Source organism: Hipposideros armiger, unplaced genomic scaffold (assembly GCF_001890085.2).
Source record: "Hipposideros armiger isolate ML-2016 unplaced genomic scaffold, ASM189008v1 scaffold_3, whole genome shotgun sequence".
Classification (NCBI taxonomy): Eukaryota; Metazoa; Chordata; class Mammalia; order Chiroptera; family Hipposideridae; genus Hipposideros; species Hipposideros armiger.
Window position 1 is genome coordinate 5,134,378 of NW_017731353.1, and position 13,158 is coordinate 5,147,535.

At 50.9% G+C, this 13,158-nt stretch overlaps 1 protein-coding gene across 12 annotated transcripts in view; it reads right to left on the reverse strand.

The window, feature by feature from the left end:
* The window catches only part of RAPGEF1 (Rap guanine nucleotide exchange factor 1), a 132,797-nt gene that overhangs the window by 41,266 nt on the left and 78,373 nt on the right, over window positions 1-13,158 (reverse strand). For all 12 annotated transcript variants that reach the window (XM_019638909.1, XM_019638849.1, XM_019638830.1 and 9 more), the window contains 5 exons: window positions 4,925-5,013; window positions 4,129-4,281; window positions 3,537-3,660; window positions 2,940-3,123; window positions 1,309-1,809 (listed from right to left, as the gene is read on the reverse strand). In XM_019638909.1, the coding sequence (XP_019494454.1) occupies window positions 1,309-1,809; window positions 2,940-3,123; window positions 3,537-3,660; window positions 4,129-4,281; window positions 4,925-5,013 (1,051 nt within the window). The remainder of the gene's footprint in view (window positions 1-1,308; window positions 1,810-2,939; window positions 3,124-3,536; window positions 3,661-4,128; window positions 4,282-4,924; window positions 5,014-13,158) is intronic.

Here is a 13,158-nt window from a genome sequence, read left to right on the forward strand (position 1 = left end):
GCATGCTGCTCAAGTCAGGGTAGGGGGGGGGCGCGGGGGGGGCAGCAGCTCTTGAAACACTTGCCCATGCAGAGGGAGAGGCACAGAAGGAGACATTTCTGGCACTGCCGTTTGTAGCTCCCTCCTCAAGCGCCCTGGTTTTTCTAACGAGCCAACGAATGTGACAGATGGGAATGACATCATCAGCCTTACAGAGCCAGCTCTCCCTTCCAGCTGGGGGACCGCACCACCGAGGCCATTATACAAACTGGGTGACACCCAGTGAGGATGAGGAGCAGTAGGCGCTGGGGAGCTGCCTCCTTGCAAAGCCCACCCAGCTGGCCCTCGGGGCAATCCCTGCTGTGTTTAACCGGGGTCTCCCCTTCTTTGAGAGTGGCCCGCCCTAGGCAGAGCCAATCAGATGTTCTCACTGGGGAACTTGGAATGGAGATTCTATTTCAAGTTCGGAGAAGTTCTCTGCTGGATGCTTCACCTGAAGCCAGGAACCCTGGGGCCGTGGGGCTGATGTGGCCACACACATCCAAATGGTGACAGCAGGTCCGCCCAAGAAAATCGAAACAGAACTGTGCCAGTGAAGTGGGGAGAGGGCAGGGGGCAGAGAGACAGGCGGCACAGAGCAGCTGGGGAGCCAGCAGGAAAAACTATCCAGTAGAACTCCACTTTGGAATTTGATGGCAAATTTACAGTTGGAAAATATTCAAAATGCGAAATTCCAAAATGTCAGCTCCACCCCTGGGCCCCCATAACATCATGTACTAAAATATCTGGCCCAAGAGTTATCCTGAGGCCGTCTCGGATTCCAAGTCATTATGTGACATCTCAGTGACCGCGAACAGACGACAGTGGCACTGGGTCTCTCTCAACAGCACACTTTCAGGGGCGCTGAGAGAGCCCATCCGGGGCTGCCGTAAATGCTACTGAGACTCACACATCTGCCGTGCTCTCCCCAGATGCCGTTGTAATACTGTCCTGAATGTCATGACACTCGTTTCCCTTTGTCACCATGTGTTCAGGCCAGAAGGTCACCTGACTGCCACCTATCTACAAGAGGCCGAACACTTGGGCTCTGTGGAGACCAGACCTGAGATTTAACAGAGGCCATGGAAGAGGTCAGCTGACCAGGCTTTAAAACCCGTCACCACTCCTGGCGAGACGGAGCTCCCAGAAGTGTCCACGGACATACCTGTGGGCCTGTCTTTTGTGAACTTAGGAGGCCACTGCTTGATTCTGGTCTAATGCCTCAATACAACACACCACCATTTTAGATTATAAAACGTGTTTCATGACAACCGCTCAACAAAAGCTTACTGTGTTTGTTTTTCTTCTCTGGTAGAGGCGGCGGTTTTTCTGGGTCACCCGTTGATTCGGGAACAGTGAAGTCACCCACAAATTCAATAGAGGCTGAGGAACCTCCTTGCTGAAAGGGGAGGATAGCAGCAAAGGGTGGGAAGGGGCCGGACGGGCCCGTGGCTGGGGTCTGCAGGTCGTCCTCAGAGATGTTGTCATACTGGGACGGGTGCCGCTCGTAGGACACCCTGCAGCCAGAGCTGTCCGCGGTCTGGGAGGCTGCGCTCCGGCGCTTCTTCTCGGGGAGGGCAGGCGGCATGTCCATCGGCTGCCCCGGGGCCAAGGCCCCCTCCAGCTGGGGACAGCTGCCAAGTGGCAACTGGAAAGGATGGCCAAGAAACGGAGACCCTGACTCCCCCAAGGACTCCGGCAGCGGGCTAAGGTTACAGGCCACTGGCTGAGGTATCTGGTCTGCGTTCGAGAGGTCTTGCTGGAGGAATTCGTAGTCAGGATCATAGTGATCTGTGTGCACAACAGGAAAGACACACCATCAGGGACAAGGCCCTTCAGAAGGAAACGGCCCCCAGCCTGCCTGTGCCCAATTCTGTTCGTTAGTGTGTGTGACAAAAATGTGTTCCCGTCTCACCTAGAAGGCCCTTGCTTTACTGATATTCTTCATTCGTCTCCCTGCTTATAAAAATAAAAACAGGTGGCAATTGGCTGCTTGCTATCTTATTCTTTGTCCTTTCCTGTATTTTTTGAATTTCTTAAAAAGAAAACACATGACCACTGTAGAAAATGTGGAAAAAACCAAACAATGTCAAAAGTCATCCGCAGTCCCACAATCTAACTATAATCTCCGTTTACAATTTGATGTACTTCCTTCAAAGTCGTCTCCCCCACAACAGGAGTCTTTGTTTTTAAACCGAACTGAGAAAATACTACGTAAGTGCTCTAGGATTCTGTCCACTGATTGATCCATAAATCACCACTGGTTTTTATTAGCTACATATGATTCCATCAAGTGGACGTATCATAATTTGTCTGGCTTCCTACCACTGGGTAGTTAAGATTATTTCCAGTTTATCACCACTCCTAAGAAGGCTGAGTTTACGTCCTTGGACAGAAATCTTGCTATAAATCTCTGATTATGTTCTTAAGATAAACTCACAGAAGTGAACTATCTGGTTCATGGGACACGGACAGCACTGCTTTAAGGCTGGTGCCAAACTGCCTTTCAAACTCGCAGCCGGCCTTCACCGCAGGCGGTCAGCACCCACGAGGGCTCAGCATGTGCTGCTCACCTGCCTTCGCCCTCTGTCCAAAGCTGTCAGGGGCTTGCCCCTTCATCTGCAGCTCTAAGCACAGATGGCCCTTCATTTTGGCAAAGGGACTCAGGTTACACACTGACAGATTAACCGTAGCAACAGCTACCGTTTAAGTGTCTCCTGTGTGGTCTGACATCGTGATTTCAGTTAAAGTTTCAGCCTCCTAGAGAGACATACTGGCATCCTCGCTGCACAGAGAGACCGAGGCCCAGGTTCTGAATGACTTGGCCAAGGTCACGCAGCCAGTGACTGGCATCACAGTGCTGCCTTGAAGAAGCCACCTGGAGTGATGAGGCAGTGGTGACAAGGAGGCCTGCGGCTCACCTAGTGTTTCACAGCTTGTGTTCCGGGAGCACTGCCCGCTGTCCCTGTCCAGAGACGACAGCTGCTCGTCCGACTTGCTGAGCTTGCCGATGCTGCTGCAGGGGGACAGGCGGGGGGACTCCCCGCCGTACGAGTGGCTGCCTCCTGACAGGCGCCTCTGCGCGTAACAGTCCACGTCAAAATCCTCGTGTGGAAAAACAACAACAGCCCAAGTCACTTCTGAGAAATGGTGGCAGACCAAAGGAGAGGGAACTGGTCCATTTACTTAGAGGAGGGAATCTGACAGCCCGGAGACGGGCTGGAAAGGCCCACGTCTCTGGCGGAAGCGGTCACGCGTCTGTCTGACTTCAGAAAGCAGCCTGTGGGAGCGCTGCAGTGTGCGGCGGGGAGGGCCTTGGAGCTGAGCTCAGGCCCTGGCGTGGCGCCCCTGGGCTCAGCCTTCCCACCCCCACGTGGGAACTTCTCCCGCGTCCTGCAGAGAGATGACTAAGGACACGTCAGCCTGTCCAGCAGAGAGCCTCTGACTCACACAGGGGCTGAAGGAACCGACTTCCCAGCCCCAAAGCCTCCCCGCCTTCCCAGGTGGGGCTGCATTACCTGCCTATTGATGCCAACAGGCAAACTGGAGCCGCTGGTGGCCCGACTCATGGGGGCCACAATGGCCACTCGGGTGGGAGAGGGAGCCGACTGCCTTTTCTTCGGTGGCAACGCTGGTGGGGGACTGAAAACAGATGGAGAAACCCCGTCACACCAACAACCCAAACAAAACTCCTTAAACAGCTATGAGGGTACAGAATTACTTGTTATTCATTATTAGACACTTCACACCTACTTTTCACACTTCCCACTCCCCTTCTGCCAAAATAAACCTATCAGTGCCCAAAAAAAATGAAAATCAGAAGAACCCTTTCTTTTCCTTCCATAATAACCTGGACCCGTGTGTGCTTGGCTAAGGCTAAAAGGCCGGTGGCTGGGAGTTCCGGGAGTGTGTGGCCAGGGAGGGCGCGGGGGCTGGACGCAGGTCCTCCAGGCGCCCCACGAGGAGGTCAAACCTCCAAGGGCCCTAACAAGCGAGGGGCTGGGCTCTCAGCTTTCGCCGTAATGGCACCGGCTTCATTTTGGCTCATTCTACCCATCCGTTTGTCAAATTCTGTCATAAATAGAGGAGGGGCTAGAAAAAGACAGTTACCTATTATCAACCACCCGAATGCCAGGCAAGGGCGGCTTGGGGGGCGCGGCCTCTTCATCAGTAGGGTCGGGGAGTAGCTCGGTCGACGGCGACATGCCGGCTGTCTTGTTTAAAATCTCCATCTCTCGATCTGTCAGCGGGAGCTCAGACTGGCTGAGAATTGGAGAGAACTTCAGGTTACAGAAGGTTACAGAGCACAAGCAGGGATGGGATGTGACCAGGTGAGGAAATGATGGGTTGGGGGGCTGGGCAGGGCACTGGACACGCACCCTATGCTCTGGCACAGGCGGGGTTGCAAGTCAGGTTTGATCGCCGACAAAAGGCAGGAGCTGGGCCAAGTCCTGACTACATCCCCGTTTCCTCGTCTGTAAAAGGAACCCTTAGACTAGATGATCTAAAGGCTCTCTAAATTGCTCCAAATTTCTGTTTTATATCTGCACTTGGGGCTTGTAGTAGATAAGGCCAAATGCCCTTGAGCCAAATCTCCAAACCTCAACCTTCAAAGTCCTTTCCAATTAAGAAGGGATGCTGGTCAGGAGAAGCACAGAGCTGGGTCGCTGTGCACACCCACACCGTCCTTAGCAAGAGTCGCGTCGACTATGAGCCTCGAGACCAGGAAATACCGAAGCGTGTGCGAGCCACGTACACTTGACGGGAACACAGGCGCAGAGCAGAACTCACTGACAAGGGACTACGGGCCGCAAATGGGCCACCTGGCATGGGCTGCCCGAGTGGTTCCCATTTAAGTGCAGAGCCAACGTGACCGCAGGGACAGGAGGGTTTAATCAGCACTTACCCATCGGGTTTGCAGGCTGGGGAGCTGGGTTTCACTGGACTTGTTGGAGACGGGTGCCCCTGCTTCTCAATGGTGAGTCTGACCAGCTCCTACACCCCACACAGGAGAAAAGCAATGAGGCACGAGGAAAGCTCCTCATGGCTGAGTGTGCACATGCATGCGTCAGCGGTCTGCTCTCCAGCCTTGTTCTGAGTCTACGGGTTTCCCACACACCATCCATGTAAGTATCATTTCACTGAGGTAATCTGTACGACTTCCCAAAATGTCCCTGCCCTCCAAAAATATCTTCACAGCCTGTCAACAAGTTTCAAATGCATCAAGGTACTTTCTCTCAGAAGAGGGAAATGACAAACCCTGCTGTCTCAAAATGACTAAGGTCATTACTACAAACGAAATTCCCGGTAGAACAGACTGCTGGGCGCTTTGGGGGGAAGCGCACTCCAGTTCTCTGCAGCGTGCAGGACGCTGCCCACTGAGTGTACCCCTGGCTCTGGGAGGGTGGGTTCCGAAAGTGAGCCAGTTACGGGTGTGGCGGCAGCTGGGGTCCTGAGCTGACTGGATGGATCTTTGTCAACGGACAGAAAGTTAAGGGCATATTACCCACTAGAGAAATGACAGAAATATTTTTTCAAATAGAAGAGGAGGAGGCGGCGGCGGTGGCGATGGTATCAGGGCCCACGTGCTTTTTCAGTCAGAATGCATGTTCCCCAGTCTGATGAGCTCTGATGATTGCATATACCCCGAGAAGCACCACTCAGGCTGCAGGACACTTCCCCGCTCTCCAGACATCTGCCCCGCCCCACCCACTTTTTAACTCGTGCTTCTCACATCGGTTTTGCCTAGAACTTGACGTAAGTAGAACTAGCCAGGGTGCGCTTTTGTGTCCGTCTTCTTTCTCTGAACAGCTTCCTGGACATCGAATTCACACACCATAAAATCCAGCCATCCAGAGTGTGCAGTTTGGTGGCTTTTAGTCTGGTCAGAGTTGTGCCGCTATCAACACAACCAATTTTAGGACTTTTCATCGCCTCCCAAAGAAACTACATTCCTAGTCGCTCCTCCCTTCCTGCAGCCCCCTCAGATCCAGGAGGCCACTAACCTACTGTCACACAGCGCAACACCCACAGCTCCGTGAACCCGAGGGGTCTGTCCTCCTTACTGCCGCGCTGTATGGAGGAACCCACACTTCTAGGTCCACTCTCCTGTTGGACATCTCAGGAGGACCCACATGTGGTGCAGCCTGAGTTCAGGCTCTCAGCGTGAATGTCTATTTAGCAAGTTACAGAGGAGGTGGCAATGGATGCAAGTGGGCAACACAGCGACGTGTCCCTGCAAAGCTTCCCAAACTCAAAACGCCACATATAGGAATCACAACAGATGCAGTAAGGCAACGAGATGGCCTTCCTAGGAAGAGCAAAGATTGTTTAGAAAGAAGATGAACACCCGCAAGAAGTATCAAAGAAGAAACCCACAAATGCAAACACCGATAATCAATAATCATTAGTCTCCAGTTTAGATGGTAATAAAATAGAAACGTCCAGACATGGTGGATGGGAATAATGCTTTGGACAGCTTTTCTAGAGGATGACTCGTCAGTATATATCAAAAGCCTTAAATATTTGCATTTTTAAATAATAATTTAGCCCAAGGAAAACGTCATGGGTGTTTGTAAAAATTAAGCCACAAAGGATGGTGATCACAGCATCATATGTAATAAATAAAATTAGACTACTCCTTATTCCATAATTAAATATTCAGTACTAGGTACCGATTACATAATATGCTAGAACCAAACAATGGACCATTATATTGCTGTTATAAACCAACTCCCAACAAGAACACAGGATAGCATGAAGAGACAGTGTAATACAACATTAAGTGGAAAAACAGCTAGGAGGTATACTGGTGTATATATATAATAGGTTTTGGAAATAAAACCAAACCAAGAACACACGTATAGAAAAAAATATGGCTATGAAACACTCCTTATTTTCTTGTTTTTGTTTCTCTGCTTTTTCGAAAATTTCTACAACGAGTATGTTACTTCTGAAATACTAATTTAAAAAATCAGTAAATAAGGCATACTTAATATAACAGAGCCAGCATCACCCCCCTCTCACAGCTGATGCCTACCTACTCTTAGAGAAACGTGGAGAATCAAGTGCTGGCAGAAGAAAGTTAGAATTTTCCTGTTATCACAGTGTAGAAGTTAAATAAAATCTCACAAATATTTCAGGAACAGCTAGCTACCTAGCTGGGGATGAGAGGCAGCGTGAAGATGAGACCACATGACTCGGTGAGACAGCAGGTGGTATGAGGCTGCACCCACCATCTGGAGGAGGATGGCGGAGGCAGCTTGTCAGAAACGCATGTCACACAGAAGAGCATCGTGGCTTCAGAGGGCGTCAGAGGGCCAGGCAGAGCGCCTTGGAAACCCCACCTTCACGCTCACCCTCCTTCACAAGCAGGGTAAAAGGAACAGCGAGAAGTCTGCCTATGTGCATCTACTGATGTAAGAAAAAATTCCACTAATTCTTTACTGATTCGTGAGCAGTTATAATTAGAATGTCATCTTTCTGGGGAGGCAGCTGGGTGAACTCCACTACCGAACGATGGCAGAAGCATCATGGAATGACAGGGGCACATGCAAGCAGGCACCGGAATTCCATAATGACGTCACGCTCAGCCTCTCTTCTTCCACCAATGTGCTGGCCTGGACTGGAAGGGAGTGAAGGCGGGAAGCTTTGTGTGCCCATCACCAAGTTTCTGGCCCCAAGGGACCAGCTGGGAGGTGTGGGCTCAGCCTGCCTTCAGCATCACAGACAGAACGGGACCCTTAGAACGTGCACGTGTCCGGGTACCATGCCAACACCCCACTCTCCTTCAGAGGTGACCGACTCCTCCCGCTGCGGGCATGGCTCCTGGGATGTCGCCCTTTTCAATCCTCCTGTGGCACAGGTTAGGAAAAGACGGAGAAAGACAGCACCAGACGGTGTGTCCAGAGCCAGTGACCATAAGCTAGATAACCACCAGTTCACCGCAAAGCAGTTTTCAAAAGCCAAAAGGTACTTGGAAAAGTACTTTTCTAAATACACAATACTTATTTCCATGTTCATTTTACTACTCTTGAAAATGATCAGAGATGCTTCCACCTTAAATGACCTTCAACAAATGAAAGTACAGCTCTGGTGCCACATCCATTCCCACCTCCTTCCTTGGCTCTAAGACAAAGCCCCAGCCTGGCAGAGGGGCCCCTGGGAGGTACCCATGGGCACCACCAATGTGCTGAGGCTCACTGCCATGCTGCCTGCCACAAAGGTCCCCAAGGCTGCCGCATCGCGGCCGGTGTCCTCCAGGCTCACCCAGAGGGAGAACACGCTTTAACTGAGAAGCACACTGTTCCCAGCCCGCGGCCCGCGGCTCCTGCTCACCCTCTGCCACTTTCGGGCCCTGTGAGTCTCTGGGCCCAGGGCCCAGGGGGACACGTGCTTGTGGCCATGACACAGCCCGTGTACCAGTTAGCTGTTCTGAGACAAGTTCTTCACTCAGGATACTGAATATAGGCCAGCGGGGAGTTTCCTGTAATGGGTAGCCTGCCACAGTGTGACTTTTTATTGCGAAAAAAAGGGACCTTCCCTGCCCACATCCAAAGTGGGTGAGAGGCAGCGAGAGAACAGAGGAAGTGGCTTCTTTCTCATCCACAATCATGAAGAGGCAAACTGCAGGGCAGGCTCTGGACAGGTGCAGAGCGACTCCTGGAGACTGAGGCCCAGACACAAGGCAGCCACAGGAGGCCTCAAATGTGCCCCCCAAGTGGGACGCCAAACAGACCCACAGAGAGGCAGTGCCGGGCTGGGGATGTATGGGGGGAGGGCACAACTTAAAAACTGGGCACCTCTGTGTCCAACATAATAAAATTGGGGAGTTGGGGCAAGGCGCTACAACTCAAGCAATACACACTTGCAGGAGCCACCCCAAAAAGGCCCCGAAGGAGCTCACAGTTCACTAAAAGACCTTCTCTCGACCTTGTCACTAAACGGAGCGACCAGCGCGAGAACGCACACGTGGGCGCAGGCAGCCAGATGCTCTGCTCCAGCTCCTGGCTGGGACAGAACGTGCTTGTACACCCCGACACCCTCGAGAGCGAAAAGGCAGGAAGTGTTTGGTGTAGTCTTCGTGGTAACACCTTTGCCAGAAAAAATGCTTCATGAACTGCTCAGAAAATAGTTTGGGGAGAGGTTACTGAAGGAACGAGAGACATCTTACTTTAAACCCTGTTCTTTGAAAACACAAAACAACAAAAAACAGCCCCAAACCCTGAATGTATACAAAACTGAAATAGATGTGTGCTGGGTGTTTTGACTTACAAGGGTATATCCCACACGATTCCTAGAGGAAAACGTCTACTATGCACAACCAGTTGCTCTCTCCCTTTCTCGTCCCCTCACTTCCTTTCTCTCCTCCTCCTCCTTTTTAAAGCAAGAATATTTAACCCGCTACACGTGGTAATTACTCCACTTCACGGTGACTAAGATGAGTCTAACCATGCAGCCACACAGAGGACTGCTTGAAATGACTGCAAAATGCCGGGTAACCCGAGGGTCAAAAATTACTCTGAAACCTCTTTAATATCTTCTTAATAACCACACTGCCGAAAGTAGCTGGTGCTGTTATTCTGACCGTTGCGTTTGTAATGTGGGAAAAACCAAGTGGGCCGTTATGCTGATGCTGTTGAAACCGGGATTTTCAGTGTGGGAGGAAGAAAGCTAAGATACAAATTTGAATAGTTTAAGTAAAAACCCTGGTGGTTCTGAGTGCACTGGATGTACTAGTACAAACTCAAGAAGTGTCTTGTTTTAAAAAACTAAATATGGAACCAGCCAGGAGCAGTGAGGAACCTTGAGCCTTGGAGTGGGAATTCTAAATACCACTTTCCACTGAAAGGAACCGGGGCTCCTTAAAGGAATGGCTGATTTCAGGTCTGTGGTGAGAAACGTACAAGATGACTTATAACTCAGTAATAAAACCACAAATAACCCAACTAAAAAATGGGCAAAGGGTTTGAAGAAACCCTAATGGATGGAGACCGAGCAGCCACCTGGGACCACAAGGTGGAATCCACGTGCTAAGGACGGCAGGCAAGCAACAGGGAAAACCACGCCCTCGCCATTCAGTGACAATGTCATACTAGCCTCGGCTGCCTATCTTGGGGCATCTTATATGTGAAAGAGAAATAAAGTTCTGTATTTTAAAAGTCAGTTAAACCTAATCCTAACTGACATAGGCAGGAAAAGATTTCTTCCAGAATATTCCTGTTACACAAAGTAAATGTGGTACAGGAGCCCAGTGCTGGGTGATGACAGCACTGCAGGTATTTCAAGTTTCCCCCCAAGTCTGTCAACGTAAGGCTTTTTTTTTTTTAAATTGAGAAAAAGGTGTGTGTGGATGGGGGGTGTGGCTGGAGGCCAGGGAGAGGCTCTCGGCCTGCGAGTGGAGACCCCGAGAAGGTCTGCGAAGAGGGCAGAGCAGAGCCCAGGGAGATGGGTACGAAGTGGTACATCTGAGATCAGAAGAAAAGCTGAATTTAAATGGTAAAGTCAGGCAGAGCTGGGTGTTAGTTTCAAAAAGACAAAATGGGGTACATGTTTGACCTTGAGGCTCTTAGAGAGTCAGGAAAATGAAGGCCTTTCAATCCCCACCCTGGAGCCACTCTCATCCCTGAGTCCCAGGCTGCCACTGGAAGGGCACATGCCTGGAGCAGAGCAGATCATAACAGAAGTTCACCTTTTACCTGAGATTTATCAAGTTACATGGAAAAGAGCCACAGTCACTGTCAAGTTGGTAAATGTGAGCTGTTCTAGAAATTAACATTTCTACAGTTCACAGTACTTACCCACCATATACGGGGCGCCTAGCACTCACCAGGTATTTGATATACATTGTTTTACTTAATCTTTCTTCAAATCTTCAGGGTAAATATTTAAAAACCTACTTGAGGGCCAGCCGAGTGGTGCGATGGTTAAGAGCTGGCTTGGGACGCCAGAGGGCCCTGGTTCGGATCCCACATATGAAGGCCAGTGACACTGCCCTCTACAGCTAAGATGCGGAACAACAGCTCAACCTGGAGCTGGGCTGCCATGAGTCGCCGGCGACGGCGTAGGCTGCAGCCCCTGCTGCCGTAGGTTGCCATGGGCTACCGTGTGTAGCCAGCAGCCAGCAGCCAGTGTGAGCGGCCATCCAGAAGCCAGTGACTGATCTGCCTCGCCCGGGAAGAGCGCAATGATGTTGCCAACTTGGGCCAGTGAAGCACCGTCCTCCACAACTAGACTGAAGAACAAAAGGACAGCAACTTGTCTGTTCCCCTTCCCCCAATTCCCCAGCACTGTTCCCATCCCCCAATTCCCCAATAAAAATCTTAAAAAAAAACAACCATAAAAAAACCTACTTGAAACTCAGAGAGGTCACTTGCCCAAGGTTACAGAGCTAAGACGTGACATTTCTGTTGGGGTTTAAGTGATAAATGGTACTACCCATCCAGGGACAAAAACAAAGTAATCCTGTTTGTAAAACACTTCAATCCTTCAAAAAAAAAATTCCATTTAACAACTGAGTGAGTTACTTGAAAGATGGTGAGTCAGTTTAAAGAACCATGCCAACATTTCTCCTCTAAGTGGGATGACGACACCCTCATGAATGCACGGCCCCACCCCTCCCAGACGACTGAGGCTGTCACATCACCCCACATGGGCTTATAAGGTGTCTAAAGCCCGAAGAGTCCGGACAGCAAGAGAGGCCAGCAGTAGCTGGCTTGGAGGTGGGAGCAACGAGTCCCTCGGCTGCCCCTGACCCCTCCTCGTGGGCGGCAGCTGAGGGTGCTGGTGAGCGTGCAGGGTCTGGGGTCCAGCAGGCCTGGCTGTGATAAATCGAAACTATGTCTTCTATTTTGCACGTTCTCACTTATTTTGAACATCTCATCATAATCAGTTTGGTAGGAGGAAACCTTAACAATGTTACCTGAAAAATAACAACTTTCAGTAATGGCATTTCCAGAGGCCCAGACAGGAAGAGGAGGGAGTGGGTGAGCCCAAAGCACACAGGCTGTTGATGAAGTGTGACCCAGGTCGCGTCTCTGACCCAGGTCAGGTCATTCTGGCCTGCTGATTTCAGAGAGCAGCTGGGAAGATGGAGCGGGGTAACGTATGTGACTGCACCCCAAAATCCAGAATGTGACATCAGGTCTTACTTGACAGCCACTGGGCTACCCCCTTGAGTCTCACTGGCCAAAACAGTAACATCGGACCTAGTAACTCTGGAAAACAAGGAGAACCTGGGAGCTATCAGGCGAAATGGTGACGTCATCTAGTCAAGCCTCTGTCTAAATGAACTGAACCAAGTCCCCAGCAGACAGAGCAGCCCTACATGGTGCTGGAGATGGCATGCCACCAACTTCCCCAGCCAGGAGTGCAAGCTGGAGCAGTGGTAATGGTAAGCAATGCTTTCTCAGCCTCCCCTCTGAGAAAAGGACCCCCTTTGGGGGTCTTTACTGTGCTCTCCAGAGCTTGTGGTGAATGTGAATCCCAGGAGGCAGCTTTCAGAAATCTGACAGCATGCTGTGTGGGAAAGAAGCGATTTTTGACCTAGCGTTAAGTACCTCAGCTATACATTTGGACTGAAAGGTCTAGAAAGGAGGACACAGTTTTTTCAAGCCAAGAGGTCTGTGCAGGCACACGTGTCAACCACAGAATAATGGACGGCAGCTCAGGTCTGAGTGCTTAGGATGGGACAGGCAGGCAGCGTTCTCCGAGCTCCGCCTGTGCTGACTAATTTAATCCCCCCTATAACACCATGATATAGGGCACCATCACTGAACCTTGTTTATAGGTGAGCTAACTAAGGTGCAGAGCACTCGACTGAGCTGCTCAAGTTCACAGACAAGTGGTGAACGTGGGATTTAACCCAGCCGGGCCCCAAGGCCAGCCCTCTTCCCACTGCATTAGATGGCCTCGCAGAAGGCAGGTCTCACTCCACTTGGCTGCTGCGCACAGCACCAGTCCTGGCCTGCAGGCCCACCTGTCTCACGCCCCGTGTTCTTCCTGCCTTGCTCCTCATCCACTGGGACTTCTCTCATCAGCTCCAGGCCCTCTCTGTCCTGGGCGTCCTCCTTACCTAGGATTCAGTTTCCTCCTATGTCATCTCTGACTTCCTTGGGAAGTAAATTCACAGACCACGTGAGG